This window comes from Rousettus aegyptiacus, unplaced genomic scaffold (assembly GCF_014176215.1).
Source record: "Rousettus aegyptiacus isolate mRouAeg1 unplaced genomic scaffold, mRouAeg1.p scaffold_m13_p_1, whole genome shotgun sequence".
NCBI classification, from domain to species: domain Eukaryota; kingdom Metazoa; phylum Chordata; class Mammalia; order Chiroptera; family Pteropodidae; genus Rousettus; species Rousettus aegyptiacus.
This window is the reverse complement of record NW_023416284.1, coordinates 65,122,624-65,144,088: the sequence shown is the minus strand read 5'-3', so window position 1 is coordinate 65,144,088 and position 21,465 is coordinate 65,122,624. Positions and strand designations below refer to the sequence as shown.

General features: G+C 34.7%; 1 protein-coding gene and 1 long non-coding RNA gene across 4 annotated transcripts in view; one reads left to right on the top strand and one right to left on the bottom strand.

Annotated features, from left to right (window-relative positions):
- MTF2 (metal response element binding transcription factor 2) overlaps positions 1–16,758 on the bottom strand; it is a 60,140-nt gene extending 43,382 nt beyond the window's left edge. For 2 of the 3 annotated variants that reach the window (XM_016134253.2, XM_036236512.1), the window contains exon 1: positions 16,484–16,757. Coding sequence is in view for 1 of the 3 variants with exons in the window: in XM_016134250.2 (XP_015989736.1) it covers positions 16,484–16,488 (5 nt within the window). In the remaining 2 variants the exon portion in view is untranslated. Of the gene's footprint in view, positions 1–16,483 lie in introns of all 3 variants that reach the window. The other variant, XM_016134250.2, reaches the window with a different exon arrangement.
- Positions 16,759–16,932: 174 nt separating this feature from the next.
- The window catches only part of LOC107504772, a 28,295-nt gene continuing 23,762 nt past the window's right edge, over positions 16,933–21,465 (top strand). The window contains exon 1 of the long non-coding RNA XR_001595532.2: positions 16,933–17,087. This is a non-coding gene — a long non-coding RNA (uncharacterized LOC107504772). The remainder of the gene's footprint in view (positions 17,088–21,465) is intronic.

Genomic DNA, 21,465 nt, shown 5'->3' with positions numbered 1-21,465 from the left:
CCTATCCAAGACATTCACATATATTGTACCTCCTACAAAACTGCCCACCCAACAAGTAATTTTAAGTAGTTGAACTACAGTATTCTCTATCAGAGAAAGCTTGTTCTTAAAAGAACGTATCGTAATCTCTAATTACATTTACCAAATATAATTATTTGTGTACTCTTCACCTATATTCACCAATATTTTACAATTCTTTCTCTCTCTCCCTCTTCCCCTGCCACTGATCCATTTGAAAGCTGCAGATATCATTTTGGTTGTAAATATCAGGTATACCCCCTTAAAACAATGAACCTTCTAATACATAGCCACAAGACCATTATACAAGCAAATTTAACATTAATATTATTACCTGATGTACAGTCCAAATTCCCCAACATGATACAAAATGTTCTTTAAAGCTTTTTTCAGAATCTAGGAGCCAGTCAAGGGTCATACTTTGTATTTGTCATGTCTCTTTCCTCCTTTAACCTCAACTGTATCTGTTTATTGTTTTTACTAAACATAGACATTTTTTGAGTCGACTATCTTGGTAGCATGCTACACATACTGAATTTGTCTTATTGTTTCCTCATAATTAAAGTCAGGTTAAACAGTTTTAACAAAAAAGTACATGATTCCGTGTGTTTACTTGTTTTACATGTATATTGTCCCTCCTCCATACTGCATACTCCACGAGGGCAGTGAAAGTGTCTCTGTTGTTCAACATTTTATCTCTAGCACCCAAGACTACCCTATATAGAAGGTCCTCAACAATATTTGTTGAACAAAAAAGCAAATGAATTATTTGTTCATCTGTTCAAGATGGGTAATCAACAGATATTTGTTGATGTCAATTCATGATAAGAGATAATGTCATTAAGATCCAAAACCATACTATGAGATTATTTTTAAATTTATTTTAAATGTTTTCAGAACAAGGTTAAGAGCTCTTAAACAGAACTGCATAAATTACTCCTCTGTCTAATGGAGAATTCATGAACTGCTATCGAAAAGTCACAGACTGTCAATAGAGGGATTCAAGTACCCAAGAAGGAACCTTAAACTAATGAAAGGACAGGAGAAAATGATGCTCTCTCTTTTCAGTGAAAATCAGTTTATTTTGTTTCTATATGATTAAAGCATCTTAATATTATGAACTGTAATTCTAAAAAAAAAAAAAAAAACTCAAAGGAATAACAGTGGCATATATGCCAGACACTCCTCAAAAAACTGAAAGTTCAATGGTTAAGACTCAGCCTCCTCGGGGAATTTGATATCAGTAGAAAACCGGTAATTACATATTTTTTCAAAAAGCTTAGTGCTATAACTAACCATAGGTGCAAAATAATTAATGCAAAAAGAATTTTTAAAAAATATAATCATTTCTGCTACATATACACCTTCAGAATAAGGAACTTGGTGGAAAGTCTACTGGGGCACTCAACTTCACTCAACAAGGTTAAGGTTACGTATTAGAGAAAACAGAAACTACAAATATGAAATTCCTCAGCTTTCTCCTCATTCCTTTTTCCTTAAATCTATCCACAAAAGCATCTACCTAATTCACTTCTCTAAGGAAGCTACGGCTCTTCTCTTCAATATCAGAAATCTCACATTAAGAATTTTACTTTACCAGTTATCTCCTTTCCTTTATTTTAAATCTCCGACTCTCCCTTGGAACAAATATGCAATAACCAAAATAAAATTAAAAACAGCAACAGAAGTCCTTACAAATTATTTTGCCATTTTTCTCATTCTTTTCACGAATAAACTTAAAAAAGCACACTCCATTTAATCTGCCGCAAATTGAGTCCTGATTACTGTTAACTACATCAAAGACCTCCATATGACCAAGTACCAAACAATGCTCTAATTTCAGTTCTCACTGTTCCTAATCTTTGCATAATAATTTATGATCATGAACTATTTCTTGAAATTCACTTTCCTTCATTTCTGAGATACCTGTCACTGGTAAATGACTCTTCTCCCACTTCTGTACTGATCTTTCCTCTTCTGCCAACATTTTAAATGTTGAAGTTCCTAGGGATCTCTCCCTTCTTGTTCTGTGTTCTGCTTGTCCTAAGTAATCATGTTCTCCTGATGTTTCATCTAATTTTTATCTGATGACAATTTTTAAATTATCTCCAGCCCCATTCTAATCTCGTGAGCCTCAGACCCTTATTTTCAATTGCCTATAAAACATCCAATCTGGATTCTCCCAGCACCCTTAACAAAACTGACATTTTCTTCAAATTCCTCCTATTCCTCCAGTATTCCCTACAGTAGTTAATGTTATTACCATCTGACCATCTCTCAATCTAGAAATTTGTTATCCTTGATTCTTCTCTCTTCCCTAATCCTCCAAATACATAATCCTGCTAATTCTTCCTTAAAGATCACCTCTCAAATATCTCTTATAACCACTGCCTTACTTGCCTGATTACCAGACTCCTAACTGACCTTCCTGCCACCAACCCCAATGCTTATTTAATGCACTTTCAATGTGCAGTAAGGAGAATCTGTTATAATCATTAATTCCTTTGCCTAAAGAACTCCAAATGGTCCTAGTGCCTAAAGAACACATAATTTTCACATTTTAACTTCAAGAAATGTAGATCTGTGTCACAACTCATAGTATCTTATAATCAATCACTAACTGGCCAGGCAGCAGTAGCAAAGGATTCCTTAATACCAATGCATATGCATACAGTAGGAGTACCGGCATGAAAACACAGAATATCAGCATCAACAGCCACTAGGGAGAAAATATTAAGAGAAAAATATTAAGGCATCTATAATCCCCCCAGAAACTAAATGGTGGTGGAAGAAGGTGAGATACATAATAAATTAGACATGTTCAGTTGGCTTCCCAAAGTGAGAATCAAGAGTAGATCTGCTATATTTAACTATAGAACTGCCATAGGGGCCCAGCACCAATTCTTATGTATCTTCTTAAATGAAGTAGTTTTAAGAAATACTGTCACCAATGCTAAAGATGGCACAAAAAGTGATACTGTGAGGGAAGATATGCTATAAAACTCAAAAAGTGATGCAGAATACACAAACAATTAGAATAAATCAGCAAGGTTGCATAATACAAAGCTAATATAAAAAATCAACTGCATTTGTATACACTAGCAATGAATAATCTTTCTATACACTCTCAATGAACAATCTGAAAATGAAATTTAAAAATTCCATTTATGATCGCACCAAAAAATTACAAAATATTTTGGAATTTCAAAAAGGTGTAAGGCTTGTACAATGAAAACTACACAACACAGAAAGAGATTAAATAAGACCTGCACTGCAGGATTGGAAAGACATCCCACGTCATTGATGTTAACATTAAGATGGCAGTATTTCCCAAATCAATCTACAACATTCAAAGCAATCTCTATCAAAATCATGGCTGAGTATTTTTTTGTAGAAATTGATAGACTGATTCTAAAATTTACATAGAAAAGCAAGGAATCCAGAATATCCAAATACTGAAAAAGAACAAAATTGGAGGACTCACATTTCCCAATTTCAAAATTTAATACAAAGCAACAGTAATCAAAATGTTATGATGTAGACATAAGAACACATAAATCAATGAAATAAAATTAAGAATCCAGAATCACATCCTTAAATTTATGGTCAATTACTTTTGAAAAGATTTTCAAAACAATTCAGTTGAAAAGAAGTGTCTTTTTAACAAATGGTTCTGGGAAAATGGTATTCCCGTGTAAAATAATGGACACCTACCTCACATCATATGCAAAAATTAACTCCAAATGGATCACAGACTAAGAGCTAAACTATATAATGCTTTTTAAAAAGCATAGGAGTAAATCTTTGTGACGTTGTGTTAGGCGATGTTTTTCTTAGATATCAAAAACACAAGCAGAAAAATAGATAAACTGAACATCAAAATTTAAAACTTGTGCTTCAAAGGACCACCAAGTGAAAAGACAACCCACAGAACACAGAACTGGAGAAAATAATTACAAAACATACATCTGATAATGGACTTGTACCCAAAATATATAAAGAATATTTACGACTCAACAATAAAAAAAAAAATCCAATTTTTTAAATGGGCAAAAGGCACAAAGACAGTTTCTCCAAAGAAGGTATACAAAAAGGTCAATAACCGCAGTGAAAAGATGCTCAACATCATTAACCATGACAGTAATGCAAATCAAAACCCCAATGAGATACTACTGCACACCTTCCTGGATGGTTATAATCAAAAAGACAGACACAAGTAATGGCAAAGAAGTGGAGAAATAGTTGCTGATGAGTTTATGAAAGAGTAGAGGCTCTTTGGAAAACAGTTTGGCAGTTCCTCAAAATGGTTAAACATACAGGTATCATTTGATCCAGCAATTCCGCCCCTAAATATGTACCCAAGAGAAATAGAAACACATGGTCACATAAACCCTGTACATGAATGTTCATAGCAGCATTATTTATTATAACAAAAAAGTGAAAACTGTCCATTAACTGATGAATGAATGAACAAAATGTGGGATAGCCATACAATGAAATATATTTTGGCCATAAACAGGAATGAAATACAGATACATGTTACAACATGAATGTACCTTAAAAACATAAAAAAAATGAAAGAAGCCAGACAAACAAGGCCAAAAATCGTATAATTCCATTTATATGAAAGGCCCAAGATTGACAAAATATAAATACAGAAGTAGATTAGTGTATTCAGGGACTAGAGAAGGAGGAGGAGGGAATGGGAAGTGAATGTCAAATGGTATGGGTATTCTTTCTGAGGTAATAAAATGTTCTAAAATTAGATAGTGGTAATGATTACACATTGATTTTTTTTTTAAACCCAGTGAACTATATACTTTAAAATGATGAATTATAATGGCATATGAAATAGCTCGATAAAGCTGTTATTTTTTAAGTGATGCAAAAGCAGATTTTTAACAGGTCTACAAATACCTTAACCCAATGTATTTCACTTATACTTTCCTTTTTATAGTTACAGAAGAATGAGAAAAAGCTGTTCCTTTTTATGTTAATACAAGAATGATAATCAGCATAAAAAGGAACTTCTATATGATAAGTATTGTGTTCCATCTTAATTATCAGGGCTTTTTCTTAGTGATACATCAAAAGGTACATCTTAAAATTAACATCTTATATTGGATGAAATATAGTGTTTCTCGGTGAGGTATAAAAAGTACCTTGGCAGGAGAAGACATTTTTCATTTCATGTAATTATTTTAATGCATATTAAAGATGTTTAATCTTAAACTGATGGTTATTGCTTAAAGCTAAATGAGTTAATTTAAAGTTAATATAAAGGAAGTATCAAGTAAATAATAATAGAGATGATACTCAGATATGGCAAGAAAGAGTGTTGGCAAGAAAATTATTTAAGTTTAGGAAACATATTGGCCAAAAGAATAAAGTCTAAAATTCTTCAAAATATAAATGCTTGCTCAAACTATCCTCAGTTCCACTCCCACGTATATTCCAATCACAATAAATCATTATTTCTCATTATTCCTATGGAAGTTGTCTAGAAACAACCATAAAGGGCTTTCTCTAACTGTCGTGTTTAGAATTTACCTTATAAATAAGTAGTTCTCAATCTTTTTTCCCCCTACCTTGGCCCAATGCTCCTGAAAATCTCCATTAATAATAGCAACTCACTACAACATTAGTTCTCTTTCCTTTCATTTCCTCCCCTTTCCCCACTTACTGAGGGTGGGGAAGGAACTATTTTTAAATCTATTTCCCCATGTTCCTGAGATAAAAACATTCCTGAGTAGCATCTCAAGAACTGGCTGTCTCCTCTAAATCTAAACTATCATTAGTATAGTCCTGGGAGGGAAAGAAGCAAAATGAGGGTTCAACTCACAAAAAAAGTGTCAGAAAACTAAGGCTAAATGAGTGCTGATGTCCCAAAGTAAAGCCTTTCACATTCTGGCATCATGGGAAATAGAAAGGAGCTAGCTCCCCACATTTCATTCTAAATTAAAGCCTACCATACCAAGTACCCAAGCAAATATTGCTTCCTGATTTAATAAAAATTAAAAAACAAAAGACAAAAGACAAAGAAAACAGACTCCAAAGGAAATAATCCAGGGAACAGAAAACAACTTCAAAAATAAAGTCAATTAATATAGAAAAAAATCAAAGATCTACGGCATACATAAAATAAAAACATGATATTTAAAAAGAGACACTAAAAGCCCAAGAATGAGCTTCTGGAAATTTTAAAGAACTAACTTTCACTGAACTGGAAAAATAAATCAATGAAAATGTCCCCATATTACTGGGGTGGGAGAGGATGATTGATCGAGGAGATGTGAAATATAAAAGAGGCCCTTAAAACAGAGATAATGGAGAAGAGAAAACTTTTTTTTTTTGATCCACATGTATATTTTCATTTATAAAAATCAGGTCTTTTTTGCATACTGTTCTGCAACATGCCTTATTTTTAATTTAACAGCATATTAGGAACATTTTTCCCCATTTAGAAATATATTTCTATAGCATCTTTTTATTTTTGCTAGGTAACATTTTTTTAATTGATATAATTGACATATAACATATTAGTTTCAGGTGTATAACATAATGATTGTATATTTGTATATATTGCAAAATCATCACCATAATAAGTATTGTTTACATCCATCACCAGGTATAATTTTTTTTTCTTGTGCTGAGAACTTTTAAGATTTAGTTTAAGTTTCAAATATGCAATACAGCATTATTAACTATAGAAACAATGCTATACATTACATCCTCATGACTTATTTTATAACTGGAAGTTTGTATCTTTTGACCCCTTTCATCCATTTTGCAAGCACCCACTCCCAACCTACGGCAACTATCTGTTTTCTGTATCTATGAGCTTGGTTTTTGTTGTTGTTTTGGAATCCACTTATAAGTAAGATCATACAGTGTCTTTCTCTGTCTGATTTATTTCATTTATCATAATGACCTAAAGATCCATCTATGCTGTCATATATGGAAAGATTTCTTTCTGTTTATGGCTGAATAATATTCCATTGCGCGCGTGCACGCGCGCGCGTTCTCTCTCTCTCTCACACACACGCACGCACGCACGCACACAGGCACACACACCCCTGCATTTTCTTTATCCATTTATTCATCAGTGGACTTCTAGTTTGTTTCCATATTTTGGCTACTGTAAATACTGCTGCAATAAACATAGGTGCATATATCTTTTTGAGTTAGTGTTTTCATTTTCTTTAGATAAATATGCAAAATTAGAATTGCTGAATCATATGTAGTTCTATTTTTAATTTTCTAAGGAACCTCCATTCTGTTTTCCACAATAGCTGCACCAATTTGCAATCCTATCAACATTACACAAGGGTTCCCTTTTTTCCACATCTTTACCAACACTTTTCCCAGGGCTGAAAGGAGACAGGAATCTCCAAAACAAGAGTACTTCTGAAGTACTGATTTTTAAAAACCTCAAATTCACATGAAATTGCATAACACTGAAAAAAGAAGACCCTGTAAGTGTCCAAAGAGTAAAATCAAGTTATCTACAAAAGAATGAGAATAAGACTTAGAACCAGACTTAAAAGCAACACTAGATTCTAGAAGACATAGGAGCAATGTCACGAAATTATGAAGAAAAATGTTCAAACTAGAATCCTGTATCAACAAAACCACATTTTAAAAAGTGAAGGCATATAAAATAAACTTTAAGGTCTTAAGTAAGAACTTGAGGATTTGGCTCTAGCAAAATGAGGAAGTATCCTCCCAAAAATAAAAAAACATGGGATGCAGGAAACAGGCTTCCAACCCCAGAGACCAACATAGGAAGTCCCAAAATGGCAGCCATGAAAAAGGCCTAGAGAGTAACCAATCTGGATTAGAAAAGGAAAGAGGGCCCCCAGAGAGAGGTGTCTGAGGAAAAGGGAAGATTTAACAAACTAGACAGTATAAGACACTAGGAAAAACTTTACAGATTAAGACAAAGGTAGAAAAAACAAAAGTGTTAAAAATTTTAAGAGGTAAAAATATGTTACTAGTAAGGAACTATGATCCTAGTACTGTATGGTTCTGCAGAGAATAATATTTACTTGGTCAAATTAACATAAAAGTTGTTTATTAATTTTCAACCTTTGGAATCAGCCTATAAACAAAGCACAGATAATTGTAGTTAAGAACAGAATATTGAATGTTATCAAATTTAAAAATATAAAAGCACAGTAAAGATGACAAAAATGGAGAGGCGGGAGAAGAGAAACTAAGCTAAAAGCAGGGTCTTTAACAAAACTCACCTTACCAAATGGAGAAATAAAGTCTAGCGTTGATGGAATAAGAAAAAAGGTTTAAGTGTAGTAAAGTTACTGAACCAATAGAAAACCCAAAAAACTGGAAAGGGGAAAAGAGATGTTGGGCATAAATAAGTAAACTGAATCTTTGTATCACAGCAAGAATGCCTCTATACATTTAAAGTTGGAATGAATCAAATAGTAATGTAAAAGTATTAGTCTAAGGCCATGCCACTTCGACGAATGTGCCCAATCCCATCGGATCTTGGAAGCTAAGCAGGGTCAGGCCTGGTTAGTATTTGGATGGGAGACACCTAGGAATACCAGGTGCTGTAGGTGTTAAAAAAAAAAAAAATAGCATTTTGGAGGTAATGGCCAGAACAAAGGAATATAACATATAAAAACTAAAATGATTCTTTCTCAAAGCAGGACTCAGGAGACCCAAAGACTGTTAGCTTTTCATTTTAAACCCTCCCTCTTCTGTACTCTGATCTTTTTCGTCAAATACATCCATTAAAGGAAATTTCAAAGTGTTTACCATAAGTGAAAAATATGCTTAGAAATAAAACAATGAAACTAGACAAAAGCATTTTTGCTAGCTGTCTGGTGACATAAATTACTTTTTAAAGTTTTCATTTTTTAAATTTTCTACAATGAGTGTAGGTGTATATATATACATATATACATATATATGTGTGTGTGTGTGTGTATATATATATAATGTTCTTATTAATAATACTTTGAATGGCAGCTGAAGAAGTTGAAATTATTTTTCCAAGGAGCTTGGCTACATACAGAGAAGGATACATATATCTAGATGATGATACAAGGCTTTTTCTGTGTTTTTAAATATGAAAAGTCTTGACCATGTTTCTAATACAAAAGGAAGGTGTCAAAAGATAACTGAAAACACAAGTCAGAGAAATAGAATCTTAAAAGTAAGGGAAAGACTAGCCTTGAATTAGAGAAGGTGCATTTCTTCCGATGTCAAGAAGGGTACATTTATAGTTAAGCTGGTAGATGTGAAGATAGGAAACAGAAGCAGTTCATGTCTGAGAGCCTCAATTTTTTTCTATGAAACAGCAAACGATATGCTCAAAAAGAGGACAGGAACACTCAACACCTTGCAATGCATGAAACAATTCGAAATGCCTAAAGAAACAACGGACTAGAGTAGCAGGTCTCAAAGGTATGGTCCCTGGAGACCTACAAGGTCATACCTAGTTTCAAAATAATATTAAGACATTATTTGCCTTTTTCACTCTCATTCTTCCCCAAATGTAGAATGGAATTTTCCAGAGGCTAAACCTGTGATGATTTTGCTCTGAAAATTAATGGCATGTACACATATTCTTGTTTTTAAATTGTTTTATATTCTAATGTAATAAATATTGATAGAGATAACCCATATAAAAGTTCTCAGGGTATTCAATAATTAAGAGTGTAAATGATCCTGAGACCAAAATGTTTGAGAATCACTGCACTAGGAAATACTATAAGAATGTTCTAAATTTTAAAAAATCCTTGCAAGTAACCACTTTTGTTTGTTCCTCTCTAATGAGCTGCAATATAACTCAAAACAAAATGATAATATATTCTCTAGCCTGTTTTTGAGAAAGAAAAACCTAAGCGATGGATTTAGACAACTGTCAAAAGTAGAAAAGATTGTGAAATACAAAGAAAAATAGAAAAAAAGGACATTCAGGAGAAACCTGACGTTGGGAAGGAGTCTATCACCCTTGACAATTCTCATAACAAACCTAAAGGAAAAACAATGCCCACTGTTTTCATTATAATCTAAAATATTATTTAGTTTTAGAAAGTACGTGGAGAGAAATGCAAATTAAAACCACAATAAGATTTCACCTCACACCTGTCAGAATGGCTATCTTCACTCAACCAACAAACAAGTGCTGGCCAAGATAGGGAGAAAAGGGAAGGAACCCTCTTGCACTGTTGATGGGATTGCAAATTGACCCGACAATTCCACTTCTGGGTATATATCCGAAGAAATCCAAAACACTAATTTGCAAAGATATATGCATCCCTATGTTCACTGCAGCATTATTTACAATAGCTAAGATATAAAAGCAACCTAAATGTCCACCAGTAGACAACTGGATAAAGATGTGGTATGTTTGTACAATGGAGTATTTCTTGGCCATAAAAAAAAAGAATGAAACTTGGACAACATGGATGGACCTAGAAGTTATTATGCTAAATGAAATAAGTCAGACAAAAAGATAAATGCCATATGTGGAATCTAAAAAATAAAATAAACAAAACAAGACACAGACTCATAAATACAGAGAACTGATGGTTGCCAGATAAGAGGGGGTTTGAGGGCTGGGTGAAAGGGTGTAGGGATCAAAAAGTTTAAATTGGCAGTTACATAACAGTCAAGGGGAAGTAAAGTACAGCATATGGAATATAGTTAAAATAGTGTAATAACACTATGTATGGTGCCAAGTGGGCACTAATTATAAAAATTAAATTTAAAAAAATCTTTTCAAGTATAGGAAAGGTGATTTACTTCTTAGCTAATGAATGAAATCCCTGCTTATACTATCCCTAAGTAACATGATCATCCAGGCTCTGCTTAAACACTTCCCTGAAAGGAGAATTCTCTCACAACTAAATGCAATTTTATAAAACAGTGAATGGTCCATAAGGTTCCAAAACTACAAAGTTCCATTAACTACTTTATTAACCATTGATTTTAAAATATTTTAAATGAGTGTGATGGAAATAGTACTAAAATATTTTTCTTTTTTATTTCAAGTATGAAAAACATTTCTATTATTAGTCTTTCCTTTGTACAGCTCCTAGTAATATTTAATAAGAACTGGTAAGTTTCTAATCTTGACCCCTAAAACAAAATTTAGTACTTTTGAACTCTGGCTGCAGAACAAAATCTAGTGGGAAAAATTCTAAAACACAAAAATATATAAGAGCCCACACCAAACCTGGGCTTTGGAAACTCAATAGTATGAGTTATAAATAACTCTTATTTATTTTGGTTTTTGGTTTTTTAGCTCTACAGGTGATTCTGGTACTTATCTAATGTCAATTAGAATATTTAGAGCTGGTCAGCAATTTATAAAACATCCCAAAATACCAAGGGTTGGTATTTTTCAGACTTTCACTAAACATAGTTTTCAAAACATTTAATGTTTGGTTCAATAACACTTCTAAATATATTTTACTCAACAGAGTATATGGCAGTTTCGTTAACATGTTTGAAATCATAATTATGAAAAGGGCAAAATAAATTATTAATTCGGTGTTAGACATACTTATATGGGGAGGAAGGCTGTACAGGGTGTTTTTAGCAGACAGGCTTTATCATAGGAATACATGACTCTCTTGTTTTATGTAACAACTCTTCCAGGAAAAGATTTTGTAAATCAATACTATACAATTATATTGTGCCTAGAATTTATAAAGTGGTGTCTCCTGTATTTCCCTTCTTGACCCTCTCAATAATCCTGTGAATAACACAGGTGGGTAACACCTCTTTATTTTATAGGTTAAAAACAAACTAAAGCTGTTGCAAATTAAACACAGATCTAAATCTTCTGAGTATACTGAGTACTTTCCAGTGGACAACTAGCTTACACTCCCCACACGACCAAAAAAGTTGTAGCTTTTTCTGCAATAAACTTCGATAACAAGGGTAGAGAAAAACAAAGCTCAACTTTAGTTTGTTTTTAGCACCTGACTGACTAAAGGCAAACAAATTAGACTTGTTCTTGCTATGCCTGCTTTAGTCTACTTTGTTCCCTTAATACTTAGTTTTTAATTGAACGTTTTGAGATAATGGTAGATTCACATGCAGCTTTCAGAAATCATAGAGTCTGTGTAATTTTTACCCAGTTTCCCCAAATGGTAGCATCCTTGAAAACTATAGACTATCACAACCAAAATATTAACATCAAAACAATCAAGATACCAATATATCCAACATTACAGGGATCCCTCACACTGTCCTGTTCCCAATTTTCAAATTCTCACTTTGGCACATTTGGAAGTACCTACTCATTAAGTCCCTACTCAGTTTTGTCCACTCAAAATATAAAAACTATTTTCATAAGCTATTAAGCCACTAGTACACTAATCTCTTGCAGAATGGGATTTTCAAGCTAAAACTACAGTTCTAGCTTTATGAAACAAATTTAATTTTTAACTGACCCACATATTGCACAATTCCATTTATATGACATTCTAAACAAAACTAAAGTGAAAAAAAAAAAGAACAGTAGTTGAAGAGGGAAATGGCTGAGATAGGCTACACATGAACTTTCTACAAAGAGAGAAATATTCTATACCATAAAGGTATAAATTACTCAGGCATATCCACTTGTCAAAACTATACTGGAATTAGGCGACATTTTCTTAGCTACGACATCAAAAGCATAAGCCAAAAAAAAAAAGGACAAACTGAACTTCATAAAAATTTAACACTTTCGTACTTCAACAAACACCACCAAGTGAATACAACCCACAAAATTGAAGAAAATAATTACAAATCACACATCCGATAAGGGACTTGTATCCAACCCAACAATAAAAAATAAATAATCCAATCTTTTAATGGGCAAACAGGTATGAAGACAGTTCTCCAAAGAAGGTATCAAAAGGCCAATGACTACATGAAAAAGATGCTCAACATCATTAGCCATGAGGGTAATGCAAATCAAAATCACAATGAGATACCACTGCACACCCACCAGGACGGTTATAACCAAAAAGACAGAAAAAAATAATGGCAAGGATATGGAAAAACTGGAACCCTCATGGTTGCTGGTGAGACTGTAAAAGGGTACAAGCTCTTTGGAAAACAGTTGGCAGTTCTTCAAAATGTTAAACATAGAGATCATCATCTGACCCAGAAATTCCACTCCTAGACGAATGTAAAACCTTGTACATGAATGTTCACAGCAGCATTATTTATATAGCTGAGAAGAACCCAAATGTTCATCAACTGATGAATGAACAAACGAAATGCAATATATCCGCACAATGAAATATATTTGACCATAAACAGAAGTACAGATACATGCTACAACATGAATGTACCTTGAAAACATGGTAAATGAAAGCCAGAAATAAATGGCCACAAATTGTATGAGTCCATTTATATGTAATGTTCAGGATCAGCAACATATAAATAAATAATAGATCAGTGGTTGCCAGAGGTAGTGGGAGTGAGGAATGAAGAGAGATTGCTTATTTACAAATGGATACAGATTTCCATTTTGGGGTGATGAAAATGTTCTAAAGTTAGATATAGATGATGGTCGCATAACTGTGTATACACTAAAAATCACTAAATTGTCCCTTAAAAGAGTACATGTGAATTATGTACATATAAATAGTAGCATGTGCATTTTATCTCATAGTTATTTTTTTAAGTGTACAGTTAAGATCTGTGCATTTCAACATATGTAAATTTTACCTCAAAAAAACTTTAAAAATAATAAAAACAATGAAGGGGAGCAGGCGAGTAGGTAGACACATAGATGAAACAAACATGAATACAAAAAAGTTCATTATACTATTTCTGTTCATTTTGTATATTTTGATTTTCCTTAATCAATTTTTTAAAAACTGATATGTAAAAATAACAAGGTAAACTAACTTTCCTAACATCAATATTTGTTGTTTTTCAACAAAGTAAGTAGAATGCTACATCTTAAAAAGACCGGAGAAGTTGCTACCTTCATCTTTCTTTGGTAATGTTATATGAAAACAAATATGACAGAAGACATTACGTGTGGCAAAAATGAAGAATATTTCATCTTAAAAATGTGAATTTTGATCCCCTTGGTTCTAGCGTAGTTCCTTACCCTTAGGTTCCTGGGTTTCCACAGTTAATGGATGTGACAATTTTTAAAAAATAGATGCAATGACCCCTAATACTGTGCTGTCCAATACAGTAGCCACTAGTAAAATATGGCCATTCAATTTTAGTTTTAATTAAATTAAATTATAAATTCAGGTCACAATTCACCGATTACATTTCTAATGTTCAACATCCACATGTGGCTACTAGCTACCATACTGGATAGAGCAAATATAGATAGACCACTGCCATCAGTGCAGAAATTTCTACTGGGCGGCACTACAGAAATACATAAAACACATCCTCAAGGAAACGTCCACATTTCCTTGAGGATGTTATAATAAAGCAATAAACAAATCCTGAAAAACAGGGGAAACAAAAGCATAAAAATATCAACCAAGGAACAGCATTCATGAAGTTTAAACTAAAGCAAATTATGACTATACTGCCAGTTTCCTAAAGTCAGATGTAATGATTATAATGAAATATAAGTAGATCAAAATTATCCTTTCAGTCAAGGATCTAATGAAAAGGTATATTTATAATCCATGACATCAAAGCACTCATAGCAGAATACATAGAATAAAATCCCTTTCCAAAATGAGCTCTGAGACGACAGGCATAATTAAAAGTTATTAAATATATTTTGTTCATCTAGAAAAAAAGTTTAACCAGCTGATTTCTGTACTTCCAGTTTTAAAATTGTGTGCTTTTATCCTGATAGGTAGGTAGATTTCCGTTTATGCCTATTAATATGAATACTCAGTATCAGGAAACAGGTGCACTCTTAATTCAAATTGTTAGAATATTTTTAGTACTTAAAAAAAACTGAAGGTGAGCGAATTTAAAATGTGAATTATACATTTTTATATTTAAGAACCTAAAAAGACAAAAACGAAAAATTTCAAACTATCACTGCAAATGCTTACAGTGAGAATAACATTCCAAATATCAAGAATAGATATGTTAAGAAATTTAAAATCAACTCTTTTATTGCCAAAACTACTGAGCACCTACTTAAAGCTATAAGTCAAAATGGCTCCATTTAAAGCATATTCAATCTTTGAAAAGGTTACTTTAGAATCTAAGTACATTTTACTTTACCCACATCAAATACTTTTAAATACACTGTCTTTGCCATCACTGCCAAAAAAGGAATTCTCAAGAGGGAATGAAAAACATGGAAAATAAAACCAGTCTGTAGGTAAGGTATACAAGCAGGTCACATGGAAGCAATCTGAAGGAGAAAGTTACTACTACCGGAGCATCTGGAGTCAAATTAAATCAGGCATTATTTACATATTCCTAGTTCTGTACTAACCCCACATGCTTTCTTATGTTATACACAGGCCTACTTGGGTGTTCATATTTGAATCAGTAAATGGGTTCTATCTTTAAGGTCAAACACCTTAAAGAACAAAATAACATTCCACATCCCTTTTCCCATTGTTCATAAACTCTCAATGTTCTTCTAATCACCCCGATAAATCCATCTGTTCCCTCTAGTTGTTTCCAAAGAAAAATTCTAGCAATCAAGGACACCAGATTGTAAAACACAGTCAGAATTAAGAGTTCTGGCACTATCAAAATATGTTAAATAATCTTGGCAAATTAGCTAAAATCTCTTAAACCGTAATTACCGCAGTTGTAAAAAATGAACATTATAATATAAATCTACGGATCCGAGCAAGGATATGAGTTAGATTTAATTAGAAGACTGCCTCAAATATTCGGTGCGCTCTAAATATAAGGTACCTCTCCCCGTTTCACAGTTTCTCTTCCACATCCCCCCTTTAAGATTTTAGGGTTCGCTCCCAGGCTCCACTTATTAATTCCCTTTTCCTCGTACTCCATCCTGCCCTTCTACTCTACCCCCATACTCCAATTCCATACAATTCCACCACCTTCCGTTCCAAGCTGCTACTTCCCTTTGCGCCCCCTAAAGTCCCAGGCAGCCCCTTCACTTTGCACCCCACATCTTCCTCAGCCTGTATTTCCTAACGGCGCCTCCCCTCGGTCCCCCACCGCTTCATCACCAGGTTCATCCTGCCCCTCCAACCGTCTCCCGCCCCCAGGTTCCTTCCTGCCTCTCCAAACACAGTTTCCCCGTCTCAACGTTTCATCTTGTTCCTCCAACCTACTTCTCCAACGCCCAGCTCTCTCCTTTAGTCTCTATTTTCCCTAATACCCAACTGACTACTCCTTTCCATCCATTCTTTTCAATATATACATAAATGCAAGGCACCCACATACACATATTGCAGCCGCCACCCCCACCTCGATCCTCCATCTTTTCCTTTTATACTTGCTTCCTTTCTTCCTCCCCACCCCCCAACCTCCTCCGGAAGAGCCTGGTTCCCAGGCGAAGGTCTCTCACCTCATTCGGTCACTTCAGTGGTGCCAACCGCTTCATACAGGAAAAAACAACCAATCACGTCCCCGTGGGCGCTTCCCCTGCGAGTCCGAGCACTTACTGGGCACCCGCCCCACCGGGCACCCCGCACATACACACGCACAAACCGAGGTCCTGGGGACGAGGGTTGGGGGGAAGAGCGAACGTTCTTACACCAGCCTTAAACACAGCAGACTTCGCTACAGCCCTTCGCCATTTTGGTTTCCCGCGGACTGCCGGTGCATTCTGGGAACGCGGAGCCACTCCAGGGCCGAATGGCAGCTCTCCAGGGCCGCGAGGGGCGGGGACTGCACCGCGAGCGCGGAAGAACACCGCGTCCTGCGTCTCAGACCGGCGCTGAACAAAGAAGGACTCTTTAACGTCGCTATAAGACTAAGTCCTTCCGCCGCCGGTGCTAACACAATAGTGAACGCTACGGTCCTGCCTGTGAGGTGTCTTACTCCTGTTTGTCCAATAAAGGAAAGCGTCGTGTCCAGTCTTCACTGTGCATATTCTTCTGAAAAATAGGATATTGCTCGCTACGTCTTGCAGTGCCGATTTCCTTTCCGGGGAGAAAACCTTAGATAAAGTACGTTTCTTCTATCTTCACCCTGAGGCCTGCTATTCGAATTTCCATCAGCGGGCAGGAAGATCTTGGATGTCAGAATTAAATTTTGTTCGGCGATTATTGTCCAGCTCCAAATTCCTTCTGATCAGGAGCTACTTACATAGAAGATTTTTGGACGTTTTTTCCCTGTCGATGAAAGGTTTTTCTGTTTATCTGCTTTGCAGTCCTTCCTAATTGCAATGAAATCTGAGAATAATCCCGTGCAAAGTGGTTTATCTCAGGAATATGGAACTTTTTCATTCTAAGGCAGACAGACTCTAAACCAGCCAATATTCTGCTGCTGACAGGGGTCCCAAGCGACAAACTGTGAGAGTATATACTTGTCTCTAAGTTATGCTTAAATACAACCCAACTCCTCTTAGTAGCCACATGTGGTACCTTTGATTATAACTTTGTCAAAACATTTTTTAAATTATTTTATGTATTTGTCTCACAGGCGTAGTTAATACCATGCTTTCTCTCTCTGCAAAATTTCCCTTTGTGGCCTGAACTCACTTTGCTCATATTTCAAAAGGGGTTCCTTTGCCTCTAATCTCAGGATTTGGCAAATAAATATTTTATTCTCATCATTAAATATTTTAAGTATTGTAGTCATACCCTTCCTCTCCTTTGCTACTCCTGTCTAATAGTCTTAATCAAATTTTAAGTCTGTCTTCTTACTACAGCCTCAACGTCTCTGCTACCTTTCAAGTTTCACTTTCTCTGAATTTTAAGTTTCTTGTAAATTAGTCTTCAATGCCCTTCACACTTAATTGAACAGAGTTTTGACTTTTAAAAAAGTGGATGCATTCCAAAAATAGATAAAATCATTATGCAAACAGGTATATTTGCAGTGCACCAAAACCTAATCGTAGAACATGAGTTTTGGAGAACATTGATTTGATCTAAGTTCACGTTTTTTTGAAGTGGTCATCAAGCCTAAATTCAACATGTCAGTCGTTTCAATTTCAGAAATGCTAATAATTGGAAAATCCTCCCTTACGTAGGTGTACAATATGCCTTCCTGTAATTTCCATTTACTGGTGTAATTTTGGCCCATGAAAATATTCTAATCCCTTAAACATTAGAGAAGTGAATGGTGCTTATTGTTTAAAAAGCTTTTTTTCTATGTAAACATATGAATGCAAAATTGCAGTCAGATTAACTCATACCCATTATTATTATTATTCTGTGAGAGTCATTAGGATTGGTCACAAAAATTCTCCTTTTCCTCTCTTCCAGACACATAATAAAATCATATTTGCATCTTTGAAGTTAGGCACAGCCATGTAACTCGCTTTTTAACAATAAAAATGGAGGGGTAGGAAAATCTTTAAGAGGCAGAAGCACATACCCCTCCCTGCCCCGGCTGTGGTAATCATGGAAGTATATGTGTTAGGGTAGAATATCTGTCACTTTGGGTCCTTAAATGAAAAGCAGAAACTAGAGTTGTGCAATCATCTCCACAATCCAGTCTTGAGAATATTTCCACCACTCCAGAAATAGTCATTCTGCCCATTTTTGGTCAATCCTGTTCCCATACCCAACCCCAGACAATCTGTCTTTCTCTATAGATTTGCCTTTTCTGGCCATTTCATATAAATGGGCTCATACAATATATAGTCTTTTGATCTGGCTTCTTTCAACCTACATAATGTTTTTGAGGTTCATCCATATGTACCATGTGTCAGTAATTCTTTAAATTGCTGAATAGTACTTCATTGTGTGAATATATCCTGTTTATCTGTTCCCTAGTTGATGTATAGTTGGATTGTTTCCAATTTGGAGCTATTATAAAAAATAGCCAAAAACTTTTGAAATGAAAAAGTTTTTTAACTTTAATGAAATCCAGTTTTTCTTTTTTTAATATTATGTGCTTCTGATTGTATATCTAACAGCTCTTTGCTTGACCTAAGATCACAGAGATTTTGTTTTGTTTTGTTCTAGAAGTTTTATAGGTTTAGCTCTTACATGTAAGCCTATGATCTATTTTGAGTTCATTTTGGGGTATACTGTGAGGTATGCGTCTGTATCCATCTTTTTGCATGTGGATATTCAACTGGAGAAATAAACCTTTGTTGTGTTAGGCCACCGTAATTTGCAGTTGTCCACCACCACCGCCCCCAGCATCTTTTAGTCTACTCTGATTGATACAATCTAGATATGTTAATAATTAACAGTACTCAGAAATAGCGTTGAATTCTCTTCCAAAATCAGAACCAAAAATGAAAAATATATGAAAATTTGAATAGAATATTTAAAACATTAGGTAATTCTCAAATGTTATCATTGAAAATTCACAGGGAATGTTAAAAAATGCTACATTTATAAACCTATAGGGTGCTAATTATTAGCTATTACTCTCATGGAAAAGGGCTAGAAGATCTTTAACACTGATTATACAGAGATAGAAATGCAAATAATCAGACAAGTCAGGTCAAAGAAAGATATTCTGTGACCTTGTAGAGTTGGCTTTCATTGGTCTGAAAAGGGAAATAGATCTGAAACACCAAAAAAAAAAATGAATGTTTTCATAATAATTGAATCAAAATGATTTATTAAAATTCCTTTTTATCCAAAGCTTAAGCATCCACATATAACTTGAACACATCTTTTAAACCCAGTTACTTATTGTAAAAAGCGTGTATAACAACTTTTGACTCCTTGTATAATACATTTTAAAATATAGTGTGCTCATTATCAATTTATTGACTAACATTTCCAAATTATCTTTCATTACTTGCTTTGTGAGATGTATATGAGGCTTTTAAAATTTTTCCTTCACCAGCGGGCAGGATGTTAAGCTTTGTCAGTGGAAAGACCATGCATCATAAAGCGTTTTTCCTTCCTGGTTCCAAAGTACACTCTCAGCAGCCTCCTGCAATGTGCACAGCTTCCCTAGAGCTGGGATTCTTCAGCACAAGCACCTTCCTCAGGCTTGTCAAATCATGTCCCTACTCCAACCCCAGAAGAATTTGCGTGTGCTGCATCAGGTGATATTTTTGCTGTCTTGGTAGTCAGAAATTTAAAGCAAGTAAATGAAAAGTGTGTGTGCAGTCAAAAAAATCACTCAACTAAGAGTCATAAGAGCTAGGTTCCAATTTCCATCTCCACATACCTTGCTTATGACACAAGCTTTCGAAGAGTAAATCACCAAAATTTGGTAAGGGTAGAAGGGGATATGAGAGGGAGAAGTAGGGGTTGGGGGTAGAGAGAGAAAGAGGGAAGTGGGGAGAGAGAGAATGAGAATGAATAATGATAAGAAAGATAAACCTTATCTTTTTCACACTGCTAATTTGTCCACTGAGAATTCAGATGTGGACAAAGTAAAGGGTAGCGGGAAGTGAAAGACAATAACAGAGGTAGGAACAGTGGAAGACAGAGGACCTCAGTTGCTGTCAGCCTCTGTCTCTATTAGCTCAGTGATATTGGGCGAGTTTCCTGAATGCTCACAGCCTTATCATACAGACTATCATACAGACTTATCATACAGACAAAATAATATGTGTAAAAATGCTTTATTTTTCTCTCACGGCAATTATTACATGCCTAACATCCCACATTCAACTGCAAGCTCCTTGAAGGTAGGAAGGCATTATTCTTTTTTATATTCCTGTTCCTGGAAACACATCTAGGCCACAGAGCCCCCCCTTATATAAATTTTTAAATGGATATTCATCCATTTAACAAAGTTAAATATGTACTGCATGTGAAGAACTGTGCTACACATTCTTCAGGGCAAGATGCAAACATTAATAAGACATATCCACAAAGTACGCTGGAGGGCTTAGAGTCTAGAGACAGTGACATTAACAAAAAGCTAAGATACAATACAAATGTACAGAGGTGAAAAAGTGTGTTACATATCCTAAGAATAAGAACAAATTTAGTAAAACCTAATATTAAGGTTAAAAACAAGCACAGAAATATGGTTGGATCTTACTGTGAGAGCCCTTATAATGACAAGTGGTATCAGTCAAGACTTTTTTTTTTTTGACTGCAAGGGTCACGATTGCAACCCAGATAAGCCTTGGAAGGGCAGAAATCCTTACTCTGATGTTGCCTGCAAATGAAGACTAGAAAGGTGCCAGAATCCTCCATCCATCTTCTCTCTCTCTTTCTTAATCTTGTGTCTGCTCTCTCTGGTGTTTTCAATTTCTTCTGCATATGATCTCTATTAGTGGAAAATATAGCTTTCAGCAAGGTTACATATTATTATAGGAACCAATAGTTAATAAAAGGGAATTTTTCTCCTCTACCTCCTTCCCTCAACCAGAATCCTGCCCTTAGAATTCTAGCTAGCTAAATAAATAAATAAATAAATAGATAGATAAATAAATAAATAAGTAAATAAGTAAAT